The sequence below is a fragment of the Lepisosteus platostomus genome, chromosome 13 (genome assembly GCF_059453375.1).
Source record: "Lepisosteus platostomus isolate fLepPlt1 chromosome 13, fLepPlt1.hap1, whole genome shotgun sequence".
Lineage (NCBI taxonomy): Eukaryota > Metazoa > Chordata > Actinopteri > Semionotiformes > Lepisosteidae > Lepisosteus > Lepisosteus platostomus.
Window position 1 is genome coordinate 39042781 of NC_142623.1, and position 15354 is coordinate 39058134.

The 15354-nt window shown below is 37.4% G+C and overlaps 2 protein-coding genes across 4 annotated transcripts in view; one reads left to right on the plus strand and one right to left on the minus strand.

Moving 5' to 3' along the window:
- Nucleotides 1-529: 529 nt before the first annotated feature.
- Nucleotides 530-2961, minus strand: atox1 (antioxidant 1 copper chaperone). The gene is made up of 4 exons (XM_088604574.1): nucleotides 2799-2961; nucleotides 2560-2635; nucleotides 1612-1758; nucleotides 530-750 (listed from the first exon to the last, which is right to left on the minus strand). Exons 1-3 carry the CDS (start codon nucleotides 2802-2804, stop codon nucleotides 1634-1636), a joined length of 207 nt encoding a protein of 68 aa, XP_088460700.1. The 5' UTR covers nucleotides 2805-2961; the 3' UTR covers nucleotides 530-750; nucleotides 1612-1633.
- Nucleotides 2962-3767: 806 nt separating this feature from the next.
- Nucleotides 3768-15354, plus strand: part of slc36a1 (solute carrier family 36 member 1) — a 67876-nt gene continuing 56289 nt past the window's right edge. The window contains exons 1-8 of one of the 3 annotated variants that reach the window (XM_088604577.1): nucleotides 3768-3924; nucleotides 5816-5938; nucleotides 7775-7898; nucleotides 10128-10218; nucleotides 11204-11292; nucleotides 12040-12135; nucleotides 13142-13226; nucleotides 13773-13991. In XM_088604577.1, coding sequence (XP_088460703.1) covers nucleotides 5908-5938; nucleotides 7775-7898; nucleotides 10128-10218; nucleotides 11204-11292; nucleotides 12040-12135; nucleotides 13142-13226; nucleotides 13773-13991 — 735 coding nt within the window. In that variant the 5' untranslated portion in view covers nucleotides 3768-3924; nucleotides 5816-5907. Of the gene's footprint in view, nucleotides 3925-4140; nucleotides 4163-5815; nucleotides 5939-7774; nucleotides 7899-10127; nucleotides 10219-11203; nucleotides 11293-12039; nucleotides 12136-13141; nucleotides 13227-13772; nucleotides 13992-15354 lie in introns of those variants that run through there. The other 2 variants (XM_088604576.1, XM_088604578.1) reach the window with 2 other exon arrangements.

Below are 15354 nucleotides of genomic sequence, written 5' to 3' on the forward strand. Positions count from 1 at the left end.
AGTGTACTGTAATCATGAACAGTATCATACAAAACAGTTTTACATTTTATTGGTTTAGGTTTAAGTTTATTGGTTTAGACATGCGGTTTTGTACAACAAATGACATACTACTTCATAAAACATTTATGACAGTTCCTAGCTTTTTATGTAGGCTCTATGGAGAATGTCATGTAGGCATTTTATACAATTATGCATTCTTTGTTAATTAGCTATTTAAAAATATCAAATTCAAGTATAATTAACACTACCTTTCTGAGAACAGTAAGGTCTCCCACTCACCTGAAATCATGCTAATTTGTTTAAATACAGCTGGTATGAAAGCTGTAGGTTTCATTACTTCAGTAGTTAAATCTGGGTGGCAACATAGTTCCAAGACTAAAAATAAGAAAATCTAAATATAATATAATCACGTATACCTATACCTAACGGCAGAAAGAGAAGAAAATGGTGCAGTCTATTTGAAAAGACGGCTTGGGTTATTTAAGAGAATAAATATGGCATATCCTTTTTTTTTTAATAAAACAAGACGTGTTTAACAATATTTTAATTGCAAAATAGCCTTTTAACAATATAGAAGTCAGTGGCACAAATGCTGATGAAGAGAAACAAAGCTTTCGAAAGCTTCAATGGTCCCCCACAGCCCATGACACTGATGGAAAGTTCACTTCACACGGCAAGTTTATTCTGCAAGCTGCAAACACAAAGGCTGACCTTCTTTTCCTTCATAGCACCAGGGCATGTATAAGACACCTGTTGAGGAACAAAAAGCAAAACAGATTCAGTATTTATGATATGAAATACAAGTCCTTGTTTCCTTTTGTAGACATCTAAAAACAAACTGTGAAGAGGTGAAACTGACTGAAAAAAATATTCTTTTACGTCCAAAAACGTTCCCCCACAGTTGCTGGAAACATTCCTCCATCAGCAACTTTACCCTTTTGTGTTTGAAGAAGTGGAGAATTCTTGTACCAACAGCTTTTTTTGAAAATGGAAATTCAAACTCTACTTGTCCAAACAGTTAAGACACCTAAAGAGACTCTCAGACTAACATCCTGAAAATTTTAAATGACAACTTCATTTGTGTTATTTTCTTAAATATAAAACATACAGGCCTAGCATGGTGATAGGACTAGATTAAAAAAATGTATAGCGGCTAATTAACCCCCCTGTATATCATGATTTCACTGCAATTTCCCTCACGGGATCAATAAAGTATCGATCTATCTATGATCCTGCATTATCTTAAAAGATTGAAAGATACCTCCACGGTGTAAAGGTCTTTAAAGATGTCTTCTCCACTTGATATGGCCTAGCAAAAGAGGTCATTTGTTTTCTAACACTGTAAGAAAATTGCAGTTTGTGTATTTGATGGCCATGGACTACCTGATACTGGTATTAAAGGTCTGTCCTTATCTAGCAAACTTAACTTGTGCCAGTTATAGTATAGTCAAAACTGTACTGCCATAGTGCTGTGGAATGATCAAAGTTTAATGACCTAGATCAATAATGAACAGGTAGCCGTTATCAACACATGGTAACTATGCAATGTTACAAGTAAAGCTAATCAAAACCAGAATTCTCAATAAGATGTTCAAAATAACCCCTTTTCACCTGTTTATATTGGAAGAGTGAATCATTTTGGACCAATATACGTTACAGTTTTCCCCGTCTTCTTCAGAGTTTCAATAAGAACTTCTGCACTCTGCTCAGACTCAATAAAAACCTTCTTATTGGGAAGGTCAATGTCAAATTTCACACCTATGAAAAAGAATAAAAGGAACTGAATGAGATCCTTGGGACAGGCAATGAATTAATATTGCAACGAAAAATTACTAGAAAAATCTGGTATGCAAATGTATCGTAAATACATTATATAGGTACTGTATATTCTACTGATGGAGGGGAAAGGGCAATGTTATGTTTTTGAATTTTTAAAAGTAAATAACAAACTGGACAAAATTGTCGTAACATTGCATTGCGTTATTAAATAACTATCAACGGTTACAAAGGACAACCTGCAAGAATGTAATAAAAAGGTCATAACGACACAAAAACTAGAAGATATAACACACTCAGCATGCAATGAATAGAAGTAGAAGCGGTGTGAGGGCCTTTTAAAACATTATGACAAAAACTTAACATTACATTATGGTGAATTAAGCTTATGAAGATGGACACGCTAAATGTACTTTATTTTTCTTACTAAAAGCCTTTTTTTAAATCAATGTATATAGTGTATGTATAACCAGAGTAAAAAATACACAAAACGCTTCTATCGTATGTGTAATCATGTGGAAAATTCAGTCATGTGATAGCTCCAAGTCTCTTCTCAAGAAACCCGTTAGTTAGCAGGAAATCGGATACTTTTTTTACTATGTAAAACAATTACAGGTCAGGCAATAGATTTAATTTTCTGAGGAAATCAGATACTTTTATCACGCTATCTGGCTTTCGGTTTGGTGCCACTGCAACTGCGATCTTTCGGTATCAGGCACTCCCTGCTGTTAATAACACCACGCACCCAGGGAATAAAAGTGAAAACTCAGGGGTAGGACTTACCTTGCAGTTTATTGAGAACGCGAGTCACAGCGCCTGAACACCCTTCGCAGGTCATATCCACGAAAAACTCGTGCTTCTGTCGGGAAGGAATCCAATCCATTATTTCATTACACTGGGTCATTTCATATTCCAACACTGCAATGATCCAGGCAAAGGCCGGGATTCACGAGTAAGCAATAACTAACGCCATGCAATATAGACACCGTCAACATAAAATCTCTCGTCGTGTAGCTACTTGCCTGCATATTTCCTTTCCAAATATCAGTTACACCGCTCGACCCTCTTCAACTTTCCCGTCTGCGACTTTGTACTTTCATCACAAGAAAAATGCTTTAAGTTAATAGTCTTCCCAGCGATCAGCCCCCTTTCCAGAAACAGGAGTCAGCAATGCCCGTTTTAGGGACGGTCATCAAAGGTTCATCTACATTTCGTGAACCAGAACTAGAATTAGAATACAGATAAATCTGCCTGATCTGGAGTAAATGTATCATGATGCATAAAAAATAGACATTATCTACAACATAAATATTTTCTGTTTGTTGCTTTTCACGATTCAGACATGAATATTGTTAGGGGAAAAAGATGAGTGAAATGATGACATTCCCTTCTACTATTATCGAGGCGCCAGGAAGACTTGTGGTACCTCAAGCATGGCTGTGGGTGGCGCTGAGTTCTCCCCTAAATCATTAATTTGCAGAAAAGTAGTTAACCCATTAGAAGCGACATTTTGAAATAATAAATAAGCATATGTGTCGATTTAATAATAGAAGTTTAATGTTCATCTACAGTAAATTCAGATGAATTTATTTAACTATTTAAACGACAGACAAAAAACATAATACAAATAATAATAATACATTTATTTGTTTATTAAACAATATTATTTATAAACGCTTTAAAAAACGCAAAGTCTGTTAAACAACACACGCAAATAGAAGATTTTAAAATGAAATGTACACATCTAATCTGTATGTTAAAAAATATAAAATTATTTTCACTGGAAAATGAAAGTTGGGGGATGCATTACATCCGCTACACTAATGACGAAGACTAGAAAAAAAAACCTGTCTAAAACCCGTACACGCATTGCAGCAACTGTTTTTAAGGTTGATATGCCCATAAAGGTGATTTTTCTTAACATGTGGACCTCCATTCTTTCACTCGGTGAGGTAAACTTCCTGGTATCCATGGAGAGGGAGTCGGGTCAGCTGACCTTCACGAGGCGGGGAAGTCACGTGATCCGGCGGCTCGGAGACTCGGGAAGCTGAACGCGAGATTTTGGTGCCGCTGAGCCGCGGTACCGCGACGAGAAAACACGACCTCGGTAAAGATGGTGTGAAAACATCTCCGCGGCGTTGAACACAGGTAATATTAGGCACTCTATGACTGTCCCTTGCACCGATCGTTTCTGCATGCTGATTGGATTGAGCAGTGTTAGGGAAAGCAATTAGTATGCAAAGTGCTAGGATGCAAATCGTGCTAACACACGCTAGGATAAGGATCTAACATGCAAGATGACCGATAAAGCAGTCTAGATGCTCGGATGTTGCTTACTCCGCATTTGTTGCTCACCACGTCAAATAGTTTAGCCACCGGGCTAAAGGTATGTGTGACGATTCTTTACCATATCTGACAGGGCTTCAGGAGAATGTATCAAAGGTACCTGTTCTAGTACTTAAAAGTTCTTGCAATTGGAAACGTCTTTTCTTGATAAGCTCGTATATTCTTATGATGTACGTATAAAGGCCAGCTGTTGGATTTTATTGAGATAGTGGAACCTTTCCATTGTATTCACCTAGTAACACTGTGTCTAGTATTATGATGGTTTTATCCTTGTGCTGTAACTTAAATCATTTTTTTTTTAATTCTGGTTATGAAAAACGTAAACTTGAGTCGCTTTGTAAAATGGGATGATGAAGGAAATTAAGTGCAGGGCATTCCATGTGCAAAGTCCTGGAAGCCTGTTCAAAACGTGTTAAATAGGGGATTAGCTCAACAGATGCACATGATCCCATACATATTTAGGCGCAAGTGTATTTTACACTGCAACTATATACCCCCAAGGGAAATACAAATGAAAGCGAAAACTACTCAATTATTATCATTTTAAGGAGGAGCGAATAAGTCAGAATGTTTTTCATTTTAGTTTAAATACAATGACTGCTTCTCACGACTGCGAAATCTGTTTTTTGTTGTCCTGTTGTTGTTCTTAAAGTGTAAGCATTAAAACAATACGAGTGAGTAATTGTTTGTTTTTCACTTTACTTTTGGAACACAAAACTGTAAAGTACATTTCAGGATACAGTATACATTACAAGTGTTCGCAGCGGTGCCTACTATGATTCATAATCAATACACTGTGAACTACGTCTATTGATTTGCTTAAGCTGTTTTAAAATCAACCAGCTGCGCTGCTGACTGACTCGTGGAAGAGATGTTCTCAGGTGCTTGGATTGTGAGCTTTTCAGTTAATGATTCACACCTGTGAATCACAACAATGATAATGTTGATTATTTAGTCTTTGGATGGGCTAAGGTACCATTCACTTAAAAATAAAATGACTAGTGGTGTCATAACAATCTATTTACACTTTTCATTGAAACTGACAACAGTTTTTATAGATTTTCTGTGACGAGGAATAAACGTTAGCTTCTATTTGCTTGATTTAATTATTTCACATGGCTTCCCACTTCAGAATTGACCATTCTGTCATAGTAAGTTCTGCCTCAGGCATTAGAAGTTCAGACTGCAGTGTTGACAAGTCCTATAAACCACTATTACTTATTTAAAATAGAGTTTTTAGAACCAATTTGCTCACTAGTCTCTTTACTTGTCTCCCGTAAGCCTTGGCATTTTGGATTTAAAAAACACTTAGCCCTGAAAAATAACCTTACATCTGAATAGTTTTATTTTTCTTCACTAGAAAACCTAGCTCTTTCTAGTAAAATAGCAGTTTAAATATTACTACTCTGACAATGTTATTCTGAAGTTATTGAAGATGAGGTCAACTTTCCTAACATATGGTATTTCACTGTTGTCGTGAAGTGAATCAGTGACAACGTGTTTACTATGTTAAATTAAAATTGGGAGCCTATTAAAAACAGGCAAAAGGTGGAATGGCAGCTTGTCTTTCTTTTCTGAAACAACACCCGATGCTGTTAATAAAATTGCATTACTCTGAGTCTGTGCTTGTATCTGATGTCCTGAGCTGCTGACCTTATTAGAGCAATCATATGTTGTTTTCTTCCTATTATAGAAGCTCTTCTGTTTGAATGCAGGGCGTTTGGAGTGGATTCCCTCAGGTAACAGTGAAGCTCAGATTGTAAAGTGGTAACCTCAGGACTACACATGACTACAGACGGCGCTAACAGCATCAATGGTAATCCACTTTATTCAAGTTTTATGACCTATGAGTCAGGGCTGGTAAGGCTGAAATATTGTTTGTCTTCAACCTAAAAGTGGTCTTGTTTTCCTTCTGATGCATTTTTGTTTACAAAGCAACACTTATGTTTCACCTTAGAGAATGTATATGCGGTAAGACCATGAGGCAGTAAGGGAAAGTCCCTAGAAAAGGTCACGATTTTGTTTCCTGAACTGTACTGACAATCAAAAAAAAGGTTTGGCTGCGTCAGGGTGCATAGACTGCAAAGGAACAGGTATAGGCTCATTCCATGTTGAAAGGAAAAGAAGAAAGAGACAAGGTTTTGGCTGTGGAGCAACAGAAACAAAACCATACAATAAGTTTCTCTGTATTCTCTTGGGAATCATTTAAGATGCCACACACAAAAAACTGACTAGAAATGAATTAGGAGTTAAGAGTTAGGGATAAGGGACAAGTAGAATGTCAGAGAATGTGTATTTCAGATTGTTGTTTTGTAAGAAAAAGGCTGAAGACCAGAATGCAACCTGACTGAAGATCTTATTATTGCACAATTCCTGGTACACTTTGCTGCACTTATAGCAGAATATGTCACATACGTCCTCCTGACATTTTTAAACTCCCTTTAAATAATAATCGTTTTAAAATATTAAGGAATCTTTAGCGTTAGCCATTATGATGCCTATAAAATTAGACTAATGCGTGGATTAAAGTACATCCATAAATTACAATCCAAGAACACTTGGTGTTCATCAGGTTATGGCTTTGTAGTTTGCAAGTGATAAATTCATTCACTTTTTTTCCTTAAACTGACCCGGGACCAATTCCCAAGATCAGAATTACAGATAGTTCAAACACCTATAATGCTACTCCTCAGTATTGTAATTATAATATGGAAAAGAAATTGGACTGTTTCAGTAGACTGTCCTCAGGATTTCTCCCTTTTCACTGCAGTGATAACTAATGAAATGTTGTTGATCAGGCTGTATACCTCCCTTCAATTTGTGAAACTATTTCAATTAACAAAACAGCTGTCAAACTGCATAAGATAATGGGGCATGTATGTACCTTAATACATAAGGTTATTTGTGCACAGAATAAATATTTAATCAAAGTGTTCAATTTCTGTTTTATATTTTAAATAGTACTTTCATGTTATCTTAGTTTCCAGCTTAACTCTGTGATTATGCACACACCACCTGGATCTCTTTGGTGTTATGAATCTCTCTTTTGTGACTTGAATTGTGCTGCCATGACTCATGGTACAATATGCTCCGACAAACTGCACTGGGCTTGCCAGTATTTGGTTCTTCCGTTTACAAATGTTCCTAATGCGTGGGTGCTGCATAATAACAAGCTACACTGTAGTTCATGTCTTTGCATTGTAGAAAAGCCTGTTATTAGAAGCCCATTGTTTTATAACCTCTTTCTTGACGTGTTAATAAATGACTAAAAATCCACTTTTTCTTCAGACTCCAAGGAAGAGTAATTTTTCTGTTCTCCTTTCCTTTTTATTTGGGTTAATACACAGGAAGTCTTGTGCAATCCAGCAGTACATCTTATTTGCTCACGCAGGTAGTTGAGTCAGCATGGTTAGGCTGCAAAGGAACAGGTAAAAGTTTATTCCATGCTGAAAAGACACCCGAAGAAGGCCCCACAGCTGAAACATTGTTTCTGTTCTTCTCTTTTCAGCACGGAATAAACCTTTACTTATTCCTTTGCGTCTTTTTTTTTTTTTTTTTTTTACAGGCAAACGAATGTCTTGCTTATTTTCACCTTCAGCTAGTAGCAGTTTAACCTTGATGGGACACGATGCTTTTTCTTTCTTTCTTCCAGGAACCATGGCTTCAAGCAAGCCCGACACTCCCAATGAGGAGACTCCACTGTCTCCGAGTCATTCCCTCAGTCCTTCCGAGTCCCGGGACCAGTATGAGAGGATTGGAGGCAGAGCGGGGACGTCGTAAGCACGTTTCTGATGATTGTGATTTTACACGTGACTGGACTGGGGGATGCACAGAGTATTAAAGCAGACAATACAGCAGTTAAATAATAAAGCCACAACAGTAAAATAACTCTCTGTGCACAAACCGCGATAGGCCACTGGTTTACTGATGTTTCTTTTATTATTGTTTCTGTCCTCTTTATTTCTCTTCAAGGAGAAGATTTTAATGCACCTTGACATTTTTAATCGTTACTGGTAAAGAAACCGGCCGTCATAAAAATCGCCGGTTCTATGGGCTGTGATTTGGTTTACTTGTACATAGTCATTTTGATGAGGGAGTTGGGGTGAATAATGGTTTCTTGCTTACCAGGTTAACCATAGGAAAGCTTTTACTATATATACAGTGCATCGGCAATTCCCATACCATAGATTCATTTTAAAAGGTGACAGAATATATTTAGGAAAATTAGCAAAACTCAAAATCCTCAATCCATTTATTTTCTCACCGCTTTGTCCAATATATATGGGGGAGCCGGAGCCTATCCCAGCAAACGAGGCAGGATACACCCTGGACCGGACTCCAGTCCATCACAGGGCACACAGTCACAGAAATTCGCACACTCACATTGGGGCTGGTTTTCAGTGAAGCCAGTATCTGTCAGTATTTGTTTGGTCTGTGGGGGGGAAACCCAAGTGAACACAGGTTGAGCACCCCAGGAATTGAACCCAGGCCCTTTGTGCTATGAGTCAGCGATGCTAACACAACTGTGCTGGCCAACCCAAAACACATGTAAGCAAATAGTCTTTTTTTCTCTCAGGCAATGCAGCAATGGTTTCCCCTAATTATATATTTGTGTTATTTTGTAGCACTGAATATTTAATAGCAATACAACTTCTAAAAAAGTAAATGTCCATTTCCTGGTTTGTTTTTATACCCTTATAAGTTCCACAAAATGACTTGGCATTTGAATTATTTCTGATGGTCTGTATATGTTACCAATCATCATTAAAAAAAAACAAAAAACTTCTATGCATTGGAATAAAATCACTTGATTATAGGTTATATTATAAGATGCATCAGATTCATCATGACACACATGCTGTATGATGCCATTTTGATATTAAATGAAAAAAGTATTTTTCTATGATTACATTTTTCAAATAATCATTAAACAAAGTGCAGCCCCCATGATCAAACCAGATGGTGAGCAATGAATGTTCTTGAAAATTGTGTAATTATGCTGGATTAAATAATATGAATATTGGAATTGCCTCCAATATATAATTTAAAGCAATCACATGGTGCAAACATTTTGTACTTATTAACTGGTGAGGCTTAACCAGGATCTGATATCTGTTGTGTCTTGCTTTTATATATAATTGTTTAGTTATGACAGTTATGATTAAACTGAACAAATTTTCACTTTTATTTAGAAAGTAATTGCTTTGCACTCAGAATTGAAGAACATTTTTAGAGATCCTCTGTTTACTTTTATTTAACGCTTCAAGATCAAATTTGATAAGGTGTGTCTAGCAAAATTATCTTGGTCTCAATTCAAATCAAATTTGACGGGTTGGTTCCTGACTTCAGGATGGCAGATTTTAAGAATTACATTTTCCCTCTTCTGTTAATAAAGAAATTAATCTTGTAATCTAATAGATGGGACAATCAAATCGAAGCTCAAAATGACAGGAGCGTGAACATTTTTTCTCATTGTTTTCTGCATTTTGATAATGGTGCATGGTTCATGTTCGAGGTATTATAAGGTAAATGGCTATCTGGGTGATTTCAGTAGAAAGACTCTTTTTATTGTCGACAAGTACAGCAATCATCCGTGTCTGCATGAATTAATTTTTTGTTAAAAAGCAAGTGGCTGGAATATAAGGTAGTTAAAAAAAAGAATGTAGGTTTCCTGCAACTTGTTTGTGCTCTGCTTCTTTCCTGTCCCATTATACATAAAAATGTATATAAGGCTTGTAAACAAAGAAGTAAAGGCAAGTTCAAGAGATTAAACAAAAAATGATTTATTGATGGATTCTTTTCTTTCCTGCAAAAGGAAATCAATAGTGGCAGGAATGTTAAAACAGCAACCTTGGAAGTTCTGTAACATTGTTGAAGATGTGAAGGGAATCATAAGCATGAACATTTGGGATTTGTATTTGGGTATCCCTCTTTAATTCCCAAATCCTGGATATAAGGTCCAATGGCTTTTAGCACTCCGATGTCAGAGGTGACTCTCTTTGCAGGTTCTTCGATACTCTGATCCACTTGCTGAAAGGCAATATTGGGACGGGGCTGCTGGGGCTCCCTCTGGCTGTGAGGAATGCAGGGCTTGTGGTAAGAACACTTGGAAACTGTGTAATACAACATTTAGGTTGCTGGTTTTGGGTGTGGTTTAGTCTAGCTTGCTAGTTTCCTAGTGAGTGATATACAGTATACAGTCACTATCATGTAAATTCAGTGTGACCCACTTGCCTCTGGTGTTGTGTAATTTTTTTGTGATCTCAACTGGGTACGAGTGATTCAGGAGATGAAAGACACAGGCTAATAACCCAGTGTACTCTGTTGTCATGCATTTCATTTATGTTGTTCTTTATTTCTACACAAAGGTCTAAGACAAGCTTGAGGGCTTTGATAGTGTTGACAGCTAGTACAATATTTTTGGCTGGAGAGACTGAGAGATGTGCATATTAAATTATTTTTTGCAAGTGTTTTATTTCTTAATATTAACTGAATACATCTCTCCAGAAAATATTTTATGCCAACAGCTTTATATATGCTTTATATGAGACAGAATAGCTTTAAAGTCAAAATTAATTACACGGTTCATTTAGAAGGTCTTCTGAAAGCTTTTTCTTGTGAATTGTTATTTTATTTCTTATAGGTTCAAAATAGCTCTACAGTGCTGTGAAAGTTTTTCTGTCACACCAGTCACTTTAAAGTATCTATAATCTATCTATAATAATAACATAAATGATCTGTCAGTAATGATATGTCCCTAGTGTTCGAGCTTTATTTTATGAAAAGAGGATTTATCATGTTCAAAGGAAATTCTACCAGACTAGACTTTACTTTAAATTTAATGAAAGAACAACTGACAGGTGATTAAAAGAACGTTTTGGCAGTTAGTCAGGGTTTTGAAGCTTATCATTGAATATCAAGTACTGGGCTATGTGGCCCGATCAACAATCCATTAATATACTTCCAATTTCCTAAAATGTCAAAAAACGCCCCCTTACAAACTTGGATACCCACTTAAGAGAGAAATAAGTGTAGATTGAAAACGAGCCCTTTTCTAACATTTGTCCTTTTCTTGTGTTAGTTGGGACCTCTGAGTCTTCTGGTGATGGGAATAGTAGCTGTTCACTGTATGGATCTTCTGGTTAAGTGTTCCCATCATCTCAGTGCCAGGTGAGTGTGACATGTATTTAATAATACAAACATAAAATCACTCCACTTATTGCCACCCATCGTTCTGTTTTTACTGTGGGCACGCATCTTCGCTTTGGGAACGTTGGACTCGGCATTGCAGCAGTGCTAGTCCGCACACGGGTCGAGTTATTGAGGAAGGAGGTCCTACGCCTGCAGATTACCATGGTTAATCAATCTTTCAGCATTCCTTTGGGAGGTGGGAGATAACCAGAGCTCCTGGGGATGTGGGGAGAACATACAGTTTCCACATAAAAAGCCCCCCCGCTCCAAGATTAAACCCTTGAACTGTGAGGCAGCAGCAGTCCTGTGCCACTGTTAAGATCACTTTATTGGCCATATACAATTTCCTGCATTAGGAATTTGTCTTTGCAGACCCCAGCTTGCTCTCCATGAGACACACAGACAGGGAGAGAAGCTTGGGGTCAGAGCGCAGGGTCAGCCATTTATACGGCGCCCCTGGAGCAGTTGTGGTTAAGGGCCTTGCTCAGGGGCCCAACGGAGTAGGATTCTTCTGTTGGCCGCTGGATACGAACCGGCAACCTTCCATCCATAGGCGCAGATCCTTAGCCACAGAGCCATTGCTGTGCCCCCTTTTTTTAATGTCCTCATTGTCCTTACAGTAGGTCACACATTGCAGAAATCATTGTTTTTTTTATATTTGCCTAGAAGTTAATATGGGCGGTTTAACTTTTTGTTTTAAGTGTTTGGGTCTGTGCTTGATTTTAGGCTGGGGCTACCCTTTCTGGATTATGGGGAAGCTGTGGAACATGGTTTGGCTAGTGGACCTGGTTCCTGGTTGCAGAGACATTCAGTATGGGGAAGGTAAGACTGGTGAAACTGGCGAACAGGGAAGTGGAAGTGAAAGTCATAATTGCTTATTCAGCACATTTAGATGAGTTAAGTAAAAATCGTATACACTACTATACTTTTGCCATGAATATCTAATAGCAGATGATATTTGTGTGTGTTTTTCTGGATAAAAGGTTATTTCTTTAAAATAGTACAGTCTATAGCTTACTTTAAAGAAATTATCTATGATAAAAAAGCTAATAGGAGCCTGCTTTAAAATATAGTTTTATTCTCAGAACAAATGCATGATATTGAAGTAGTGATATTGCAGCAGTAAACAGTGATACTATAATCAGTCGTACAGTAGACCTGCAGTGAGGTAATGTTTTATTGAAATGGCTCTTGGAGAGCTCGGCAAAAAAAATATACCTTGGAACTGAACTGCATGTGTTGCTATTTGTTATGAAAGTGTACTGGATTTCATAACTACTTCCACGAACAATACAGTATGTGGGTAAACTGAATGCCAAATAAGGTCCAGTCTTTCTTGTGTAGGATAAAAGAAAAATATCCACAGTTAAAATGTAATTATTACATTATTCTAATCATTTTAACCTTGAGTGTAACATTAAAATGTTGTTTTTATATATCTATGCAAATATGGGTTTAGTCAGTACATTGTGCCAGAAACACAAGGGATAACAAATGTAACTGAATTCCCATTGGCTCTCTGCGAACCTACCTGTCTGGCCTAGTGGGTCCTGGCCTGTTCCTGTATAGCTGAAGCATTCACCTTGCAAAACAGTTGATAAAATAATGTAAACTGTTGCATAAATCTCAAAATGCATCGAGGAACCTTTGTAGCTTTGTACTTTGGGTGTGTGTTCACTTAAGAGTCAATAATGTACATTTTGATTTGTGAAATGTAGGTTAATAATTAGACATGGGATCTTGTACCAACAGTAATTGAATTGATATGTCTTTAGGATGCTTTGCCTTATTAATTCTGACAATGTCTTGTCTTTTCACTTGGTTTCAGGCGACTGGTTAATTTATTTTTGATTGTCACCCAGTTGGGATTTTGCTGTGTTTATTTTGTGTTCCTCAGTGACAACGTCAAACAGGTAAAATGTACTTTTCTTTCTCTCTGTGTGTTTATGCAATATTTTTGCTATATTTCTGTTTGAAAATATTTCTTTTATTTTGGGAATGTACTTTGGTATATAGTCTAGTTAATTTAACAGTTAAATTGTCATTAGGTTTAAGAAAATTAGGGAAACTATCTACAGTACTCATGAATCTAATGGTGAAGTATATTCTTATTTTTCACGGTAAAGGCGTTTTGTGCAACAAAGGAGCAGGAGGGGAGATGACATGCACAGAGCGTGCTGTGACCATTCGTTATTCAAACCACAAGAGGGCACTGTTATCAAACAAAGACGTTTTGCTCCGTAATACGCTCTTGCAGCTGAACATCGCCACGTGCTGTTCCTTCTTTTTATTGCTGCATCATCTCTTGACACTATGTTGTAAACAGCTCAGCTCAGTTTAGGGATGGCACATGAACTGACACATGTTTTCTAACACACCCTGCGTCAATCAAATGATTGTTAAAAAAAACATGGTAGAAATTTGGAAAATGTGTCAAACATGTAATATCTCTTATCCAGGTGATAGAAGCAGCCAATGGAACAACGAACGACTGCCATACCAATCTGACAGCTGTGATTGTCCCAACTTTTGACTCACGACTCTATATGCTGTGCTTTTTGCCGGCTATTATTTTGCTGGTGTTCATCCGCAACCTGAAGTGGCTGGCACCACTCTCTTTAATGGCAAACCTTTCGATGTGCAGCAGCCTTGTCTTGGTTTATTGGTATTCGATAACAGTAAGTATCATCATTAACAGAGTACAAACATTTAGCCTGGCTGTGAAGACCTAACTTCCTCCATTCGACGACAGAATGCTGTTTGTTTTGAGCCCACTGCTGTCAGAGCGGAGTGCAGTTTTTGCAAAAATCTGCAAGTTTCCATTCTGTTAGGTACAGGCAGAAGCGAACACTTTGCTGAGTTTACTTTGCCTGAGGAAGTTGAACCTAAAATTCACCTCAAAATCAGATGTTTATGAAAGGAAAGTAAATGCTGAACTGTCATTTCTTTCAGTGGTATCCTCAGTTACCGCAAATTGCTTAGACTGAGTTCTAGAGGATGACAGATGAGGAAAAAAACATCTGAGGTCAGGCTTCGTAGTGTGTAGCTATAGGGTTACAATTTCAGTCCAGGGGAGACTGACCATATATGTTCCTCATCTTAAAGGAAAGTCCAGCACTGGCAGGTTATAAGAACTGAATGTTTTAACTTTTGGTCAGAGAAACTTAGAAAGTGATATCTGGTGTCTGGTATACAGGATTCAAACTCTTCAATCGGCCAAATGGACTTTAGAATAAACACAGACACATGAACTGGAGGCTACAAATCAAAGTTATGGGGAAGTGAGAACAGTTTCTTTACACAAAGGTTCATGGGAATCTGACATAAGCTACCCAGTCATATTATTTAGTTTTCTTTTAAGAAAAACTAGAATGAGATGTTTGGATCAATTCATTACTTGTGCCCCTTTAATTTATACATTTTCTCATGCTGTAAGTGTATAAATGCAATAGTTTTATTATTCACTTTATCACTTTATTAGCCATATAAAAATTCTTGCATTAGGAACTTGTCTTTTTCACATACCCCAGCTTGCTTTACATGAAACACAGATGCATAGACAGGGAGAGAAGCTTGGGGTCAGAGCGCAGGGTCAGCCAATTTTACAGTGCCCCTGGAGCAGTTGGGGTTAAAGGCCTTGCTCAGGAGCCCAACGGAGTAGGATTCCTCTGCCGACCGCAGGATACGAACCGACAACCTTCCTGCCACAGGCGCACCGCTCTGCCCTAAACAAAACAAGTACACAGGATCAACATCAAATACTATTGCTAAGTTTCTTGGTGTGTTTAATGTGCTTGTCAGTATTGCTTAAACATTGCTAAAGTATCATTGTATATTTATACCAACTTTCTGTCATGCCTTTTGCATGTTTCGTTAGTGTATTAGATCAGGGAACGGACACCCAGAGCTAAAAGATGGTAATTTGCATTAGATCTTTGAAAGCCACTAAATATAAAATGATGTCTTGAATTTCTTCCTCAAAAGGATTCTTCAGAGGTGTTTGACTTCCTGGGGGTACTTGAATTGTGCGCTGCTGAGAAA